General features: G+C 37.0%; 1 protein-coding gene across 1 annotated transcript; it reads right to left on the reverse strand.

Annotated features, from left to right (window-relative positions):
- Nucleotides 1-5,200: 5,200 nt before the first annotated feature.
- Nucleotides 5,201-7,928, reverse strand: LOC102801924 (uncharacterized). Its single transcript, XM_078014445.2, has 4 exons — nucleotides 7,759-7,928; nucleotides 6,013-6,168; nucleotides 5,516-5,646; nucleotides 5,201-5,376 (listed from the first exon to the last, which is right to left on the reverse strand). Exons 1-4 carry the CDS (start codon nucleotides 7,923-7,925, stop codon nucleotides 5,201-5,203), a joined length of 630 nt encoding a protein of 209 aa, XP_077870571.1. The 5' UTR covers nucleotides 7,926-7,928.
- Between the last annotated feature and the right edge of the window lie 1,041 nt (nucleotides 7,929-8,969).

Genomic DNA, 8,969 nt, shown 5'->3' on the forward strand with positions numbered 1-8,969 from the left:
TTCGGTGACCCTATATTTTTATTTCAGAATCTTTACCATTACAGTAACCCAATCCCTCTAGCTGGATTTCTGAGTATTTTTAGTGGTAGCAAACTACCCTAAGTAGGCATTAACTTTTTACACCCTCCGGAAATCAGTTATCTAGCGTGTTTAGAGTGTGTTATGATCCTCGCTTTGGACTCAATTCCGGCGTGCGCAGGTGACGACCCCCGCTTTAACTAACTTTGAATTAAAGGAAATATTACTATGACGTTGTGTGTTTCATGACTTCATTAAATAACATGTTTTTTATCTGATAAATGGGCATGTTTACTTCAAGCATTAACAATGTGTTTACCATATTCTGTTTATACTTATCAATTTAAATCGATGGTTTGTGGAATAACTATAGGTAACGGGATGAGCACATAATACGTGAATATGGCTAATCAAATTATTGAAATGTTGGAAACTGTTTGAATACATTATATTAAATATATATTATAGCTCACATTTCAAATCAATAGGATGACGTTATGGGTGGTTTTGGTCATACCGTCCTGTAATGGAATGAAGAGCGACTCGTCTGTAATGGAATGACAATTTTGCTTGGCCAATTAAATAATTGAAATGTTCAAAACTGTTTGAATATATTGTATTAAATATATTTAATGGCTCCCATATCAATTCAAGTAAATAGAGCGACGTTAGAGGGTGGTTTTGGTCATACCGTCCTGTAATGGAATGAGGAGCGACTCGTCTGTAATGGAATGACACGATCGCTTGGGCAATTAAATAACTGAAATGTTGAAAACTGTTAGAATGTATTGTATTAAATATATTTAATAGCTCCCATATCAATTCAAGTAAATAGAGCGACGTTAGAGGGTGGTTTGGGTCATACCGTCCTGTAATGGAACGAAGAGCGACTCGTCTGTAATGGAATGACACGATCGATTGGCCAATTAAATATTGAAATGTTCAAAACTGTTTGAATATATTTTAATAATTATATTTAATAGCTCCCATGTCAATTCAAGTAAATAGAGCGACGTTAGAGGGTGGTTTTGGTCATACCGTCCTGTAATGGAATGAAGAGCGACTCGTCTGTAATGGAATGACACGATCGCTTGGCAAATTAAATAATTGAAATGTTCAAAACTGTTTGAATATATTGTATTAAATATATTTAATAGCTCCCATATCAATTCAAGTAAATAGAGCGACGTTAGAGGGTGGTTTTGGTCATACCGTCCTGTAATGGAATGAAGAGCGACTCGTCTGTAATGGAATGACACGATCGCTTGGCCAATTAAATAACTGAAATGCTGAAAACTGTTTGAATATATTGTATTAAATATATTTAATAGCTCCCATATCAATTCAAGTAAATAGAGCGACGTTAGAGAGTGGTTTGGGTCATACCGTCCTGTAATGGAATGAAGAGCGACTCGTCTGTAATGGAATGACACGATCGCTTGGCAAATTAAATAATTGAAATGTTCAAAACTGTTTGAATATATTGTATTAAATATATTTAATAGCTCCCATATCAATTCAAGTAAATAGAGCGACGTTAGAGGGTGGTTTTGGTCATACCGTCCTGTAATGGAATGAAGAGCGACTCGTCTGTAATGGAATGACACGATCGCTTGGCCAATTAAATAACTGAAATGCTGAAAACTGTTTGAATATATTGTATTAAATATATTTAATAGCTCCCATATCAATTCAAGTAAATAGAGCGACGTTAGAGAGTGGTTTGGGTCATACCGTCCTGTAATGGAATGAAGAGCGACTCGTCTGTAATGGAATGACACGATCGCTTGGCAAATTAAATAATTGAAATGTTCAAAACTGTTTGAATATATTGTATTAAATATATTTAATAGCTCCCATGTCAATTCAAGTAAATAGAGCGACGTTAGAGCGTGGTTTTGGTCATACCATCCTGTAATGGAATGAAGAGCGACTCGTCTGTAATGGAATGACACGATCGCTTGGCAAATTAAATAATTGAAATGTTCAAAACTGTTTGAATATATTGTATTAAATATATTTAATTGCTCCCATATCAAATCGAGTAAATAGAGCGAGGTTAAAGGGTGGTTTGGGTCAAACCGTCCTGTAATGGAATGAAGAGCGACTCGTCTGTAATGGAATGACAATATCGCTTGGCCAATTAAATAATTGAAACATTCAAAACTGTTAGAATATATTGTATTAAATATATTTAATAGCTCCCATATAAATTCAAGTAAATAGAGCGACGTTAGAGGGTGGTTTGGGTCATACCGTCCTGTAATGGAACGAAGAGCGACTCGTCTGTAATGGAATGACACGATCGCTTGGCCAATTAAATAATTAAAATGTTCAAAACTGTTTGAATATATTGTATTAAATATATTTAATAGCTCCCATGTCAATTCAAGTAAATAGAGCGACGTTAGAGGGTGGTTTGGGTCATACCGTCCTGTAATGGAATGAAGAGCGACTCGTCTGTAATGGAATGACACGATCGCTTGGCCACTTAAATAATTGAAATGTTCAAAACTGTTTGAATATATTGTATTAAATATATTTAATAGCTCCCATATCAATTCAAGTAAATAGAGCGACGTTAGAGGGTGGTTTTGGTCATACCGTCCTGTAATGGAATGAGGAGCGACTCGTCTGTAATGGAATGACACGATCGCTTGGGCAATTAAATAACTGAAATGTTGAAAACTGTTTGAATATATTGTATTAAATATATTTAATTGCTCCCATATCAAATCGAGTAAATAGAGCGAGGTTAAAGGGTGGTTTGGGTCAAACCGTCCTCTAATGGAATGAAGAGCGACTCGTCTGTAATGGAATGACAATATCGCTTGGCCAATTAAATAATTGAAACATTCAAAACTGTTAGAATATATTGTATTAAATATATTTAATAGCTCCCATATAAATTCAAGTAAATAGAGCGACGTTAGAGGGTGGTTTGGGTCATACCGTCCTGTAATGGAACGAAGAGCGACTCGTCTGTAATGGAATGATACGATCGCTTGGCCAATTAAATAATTAAAATGTTCAAAACTGTTTGAATATATTGTATTAAATACATTTAATAGTTCCCATATCAATTCAAGTAAATAAAGCTACGTTAGAGGGTGGTTTTGGTCATATCGTCCTGTAATGGAATGAAGAGCGACTCGTCTGTAATGGAATGACACGATCGCTTGGCCAATTAAATAACTGAAATGTTCAAAACTGTTTGAATATATTGTATTAAATATATTTAATAGCTCCCATATCAATTCAAGTAAATAGAGCGACGTTAGAGGGTGGTTTTGGTCATACCGTCCTGTAATGGAATGAAGAGCGACTCGTCTGTAATGGAATGACACGATCGCTTGGCCAATTAAATAACTGAAATGTTCAAAACTGTTTGAATATATTGTATTAAATATATTTAATAGCTCCCATATCAATTCAAGTAAATAGAGCGACGTTAGAGGGTGGTTTGGGTCATACCGTCCTGTAATGAAATGAAGAGCGACTCGTCTCCAATGGAATGGGAAAAAAAAACGCTAGACTAATTAAATATTTGAATTGTTCAAACGATAGCAAGGCATTGTATTTTATATATTTTATAGCTTTCATGCCAAAGACATGAAATACATAGACGTCAGTAATCGGTTAATGGCATGACATGGGCGCGTTTCACTCCGCCGCTAACAGTGTGAGTGCGTATGGTGCCAGGAAAGATTGTGTAAATGAACAGTGTATCGACCAAGGCTGTCGCTTTTACAAAAACGGTCTTCGAACGAGCAAACTCTTTCGTAACGGTTCGTAAATTCTCTAAACATAACGGTATTTTTCGTTAGAGCGTGTATCCAGCACTTGTCAGGTGATCACACGTCACGTGACCGCTCTCTAATGGAACGCTCTCTAATGGAACGGACGCGCTCTAATGGAATGGCTCGAGCTAGGTCTATTCGATTCTGAGCGTAATTGTGAAGTAACGAGGCTGGCGTTACAAAAAGCTCATCTACGGACGACAGATGTGACAGATAACGTAACTTGCATTATCGCTAACTGTGGCACCATGTAGACTGTCGACAGTTCTAATTTGTTAATATACTAAATCGGCAAACGCCGAAGGCGTTAACAATAAATGTCACAGGCATTTCAGTGAAGGGAGGCATGAGGACTGTTAACGCTTGTAAACGCCCTCACGCGACATACGTGGTTTTTCATAGGTACTGAACATGAGCTGTCAATCATTCTCTGTTTAGAACCGGTGGAACAGAACGTAATGTCGCGTGATGTCGTTTACAGGCGTTAACAGGTCTCTGGCCTTCGCTGAAATGCCTGCGGCATTTTTGGCAAACGGCTTCGGCGTTTGCTGATTTAGTATACTAACAAATTAAGCCCAAGGACTGTCGACAGTCTAGGCACCATGGTAAACGCCAAGATACAAACATTGTACTCTATATTTTATATATCCAATGCCATTTTTCAGAATAAAGATTCACAGTTAATGTCAACGTACTTCAGTTAGGCTTTATTCATTATTACATAACCCAGTATTTCATACAGCATTATAGGTAATTTTGAACCAATTATTCAATAAACCACAAGTACGATATCACGTGATACACTTAGTAAATACCACGTGTATAAATTAATACACACCAACAGTAAAACTATCACCTACCTGCATTTATCAACACCAAGACACTCGCTTAAGCAAGATTCACGTTTCTTGGCTGACGCACTTTTTTGAAAAGAAAGCAGAAGTGGTCATCTTTTCCGAATAACTGTTGAATAAACAATAAGTGAAAAACATGTGAGGAGGCAGTGAAAAGGTATTTTCTTCTATACCACGGGAAAAGTATGTGACTAGTATGTGATAGCCAAAGTAGAAGTCTGTAGCTTTCGTAACCATGTGCGAGGGATACAAGACGAGGATTCCATTTGGCATCGTCGAGATAATTCATTCAAAGCACACAAATACTAGTTTTAATAGCATACATATAATACTTTTAATCAATAGGATCATTTGGCATTCTGAATGTATATGAAATAAATTTTACGAGACTACCAATAAAAGCTCGTTTGTTTGCCTAACTTTAATGTACGTACGTGGCTTGTTACTCGTAATGCTTTGTAATTTTCCTTGAAAGCACATTCATCTATAATTTAATTAATTATGTAAATAACAATATATGTGTATGCATTAACTAATCCTTACATGTTTAATGCATTGCAGACTCTTCAGTTCGACCAAGGAGAATCGGTATTCATCATCGGTGTGTGGTATAGGTAATCTCAAATCAGTGATCATTCGTATGTATATAGAGTATGATCGATATACATTAGGAACAGATAATAACTCGGGGTTCCGTGTCATATCTATAAACAAATGTAAAATGTTTGAAAAATTTATTATCAATGCATGTAAATTTAAATTATTTCAATGAATACTGAATTTGGGTTTGTTTATTGGAATTTAAGTTGAATAATCAAAGACTTGACACGTTCCAACCCTTACTTTCTATTGTGACCTCACGAAAAAACATCCATCCACCAGGTTTTATCCACTTCAAAGCATTCGTTGCAAATTTTCTTGTTTCGTCGTCATCCAGATATTGAAGCAAATAGTTGGAAAAAACTAAATCACAACTACAGGAAGATAGACAGACAGTAATACGAGCGAAGTAATTTATGAGAAATTTCACATAGACCTTAAACGTAAATTGACGCAGAGATCTCGTTGAGGGCGAGAAAGCCACAAGTCTTCTCGATGAAGGAGTAACGTCTATTCGATATATGCTGAACAAGGAATGTGGTATGATAAGCCGTGTGAACGGCTTTCCCTTTCCCCATTCGTCAAAACAGCACTAGAGAACGCGATTTATAGGAAGGGGGTATTGACACTGTACATGACGCACAAAGACTTTATTTACTCTGGGGTTTTATTCGATAAATAGGCATAGTAATAGTTACCTCAGCAACTAAACAAAAATTATAACATTAAACACTTCTCACCAGTCAGTGTTTAGGTTTAGATGAACCACATCGGAAGTAATGAAGTCAATATTTCCAATGTGTCCATTCGAAGCTCTGTTTGCTTCCGTGTACTCTTCCACCAATTCCACCGCTGTCACATGATTTGCTGCACTGGCAAGTGGTGCAGTATACCGTCTGCAGAAACGAATAACTCAATTAATTTTTGCATGTATCTGAAATATTCTAATATATGAGCAACCGATGTTGTCATGATGGTAAGGTGATTGTTCAAGATAGCGTAGAAAGTTGATATATTATTTTAAACCCAAGTCCCCTTTTCAAATTCTGGCTAATATTCAACTCTCTACAATAATAAAACGATGCCGATGACGCAACAGGTCCTTTCAACATATTGTAACTGCAAATATTGTAACTTTATGAAATGCGCAACGATTATTAATGCAAGATATTTAACATGTATTATTTTAACATTCATCGAATAACATGTATTAAAGAAAACATTAAGCCAAACAACATAATGCCCCCCAAGCAAAAGCCCCACAAATGTAGGAGAATGCAATTTACAGTTATTTTATATCACTTTTCATTCTCTAGATATTCAAATTTTCGTCAGTATTATGTAGTCAGCCATCTTGATTCTCAAGCAAAGGATTGTAGGTAAAGTATGACATCATAGAATCTGTTGTCAGAAATTAAGAAAATGATTTCATCTATAACATGAGAAATACCGATGCGAATTATTTCAAATTGGCGTTGTGCATATTACTCATATATATGTTACAAATACACATAAAGTGATGATATTGCCAAAACGCATCTGAAGTAGACGACGACGAGTAGTTAGTTTTACCCAACAAGTTATCGGGAGTACTTTCCGCAGTGACGTCATTTTATCATCGTTCCAACTTAAGAAAATGGCTGCCATCGGAGTTACGTGTGGTTTGGAGATATAAATCGTGGGAAAAGAACATCAAACCATATACCTCCATGATCAAACTAATGATTTTTGTCACGATTGGACCAATAACCAGTAGTGCCCAAAAAGCTACTTGTACAGTTCCGGGTGTCTGATTTGAAAATGTATCGATGTAAATCAGTCGTATAATAGTTTTCTCGGAAAATCACCTCATGAGGGAGGATGTATTTAGTTCTTTATGTCTATGTGAGGGATTAAATTGAGTGTTATTAAACCTTCACGTCAGAGGTACCAAGTTCGGGGAATTCTCTGCTTTTCTATCGAACAAAGACACACAGAGAATCGAATCGTTTCAACCTCTCATCTCAGCGCCACGTCGGAACTCTCTCAAGACCGCGTTCAGACTGCCTGTCTTGTGAGCCTGCCACAACTCTGAGATCGGCTTTATTCACTTTCCAATTTTTAACCAATTACAGAGCTTGAGGCGTAGCTTCCACACATATAGCCAATCACACAAGGTATTTAACACGCCATAATGTCAGATTAATTGCCCCCGATGTCGGAACATAACTCTCATATTTATAGGCGCCTCGTTGACTTAACCAACTTCCATAGTCGACAATTATATCAGCCAGTTGTTCCATTTGCGAATTCCCTAATCATGACATCTATTTGGATGTGAAATTGTATATATGCAAATTTGTTCATTATAAATGGATGAAATACTGTACTATGTTTTTGGTCGCGGGAGGACGCAGCTAAGCACGTTGCAATAATACTTAAAATTGTAATTTAATTAGTCACACCCATATGAGCTGTATCTACCGCTGCTAGAATAAAATACATACCCTATTCCCGCACCAAGGTCGACCACATTCTTCCCTTCCAGAGGTGGCAAAATAGCAAGGATTTCGTCAATTTCATAACGGCTCAGTTCGTCAGCTTTAGGTACATTTAACACTCGTTCTATTCCTGTGCACGCCGTTGATCGATAGCTCCAGTAGGACTTTCGCATAGCATGCTGGGATAGTGGCTCTGCATTGACACATGTGATATAATGGTTATTTCTACGCACTACGCAAAAGAAATAATCCCGTCTTTAGACTTCGAAAAAACGAATATATCTGCGACACCGACAATTCTTTATTTACATGGGTGATCAAAGCTAAAACGTAACTATAACTAAAAAACGTAACTATATCGTTGGACTTCATGACACGTGCTGTAATACATTTATTACATGACTTCCAGATGATACCACATGAATACCTCTCCAAATAATTTCATGCATCGACGGGTAATTATACCCAGCCAAAAGGTATGTAAGAGGCGTGAAAAACACAAAAGCGGATGCAAAGCGTGGATGGCAATTTTAGAAAGAGGCCCAGGGCGGACGATAAAACAATAGAGCGTGGGTCCACAAACCATGGAGGTAGGAGGCACTAATACAATAGAGTGCGGATGGTGTAAAACAAATCAAAGGACTGACTTGCAAATAATAAACAAGATTAACGATTAAAAACGCAGACTACAGGCCGATGACCAAATTAAAAATGATTAAAAGCAGGCCATTATTGACTTGAAAAATAGCCGGTCAAAAACAAAGACGTGGCGATGACATTTTCGGAACTGACGCCGACAATAAGCCGTAAAACAGTACAATCCAGGCGTTTCTTTACAACGAGTAATAGCCGTCGCCACGTGTGAGCCGTCGCCGAACTCACGCAGTGTTGGAATAAACTCTGATACAACTTATTATATACCGGCCTTTCTTGTGTGTGCGCACATAGCAAGTATTTCTGAGCTTCGTTTTGTAGTGCAATGCCAGTGTATGTAAAAAAAACGCGAGGCATCTGGACCACTTACAACGCAGTGTCTCTTTTTAGACGGGAAGACGTAAATTTAGGTCACCGCAACTTAAATTTTATGTTGTTCGTGGTTGCCATGACTACAATATGCGTCAAACGCGTGTAGTAAGTGAAGAACACTCAAAAAATAAAATGTCATTGCTCCAAATAAAATAAAATTGGTTATTGGGATTATTGAACTAATGAATCTA

Source organism: Saccoglossus kowalevskii, chromosome 11, assembly GCF_978046115.1.
Source record: "Saccoglossus kowalevskii chromosome 11, keSacKowa6.1, whole genome shotgun sequence".
In the NCBI taxonomy this organism is placed as follows: domain Eukaryota; kingdom Metazoa; phylum Hemichordata; class Enteropneusta; family Harrimaniidae; genus Saccoglossus; species Saccoglossus kowalevskii.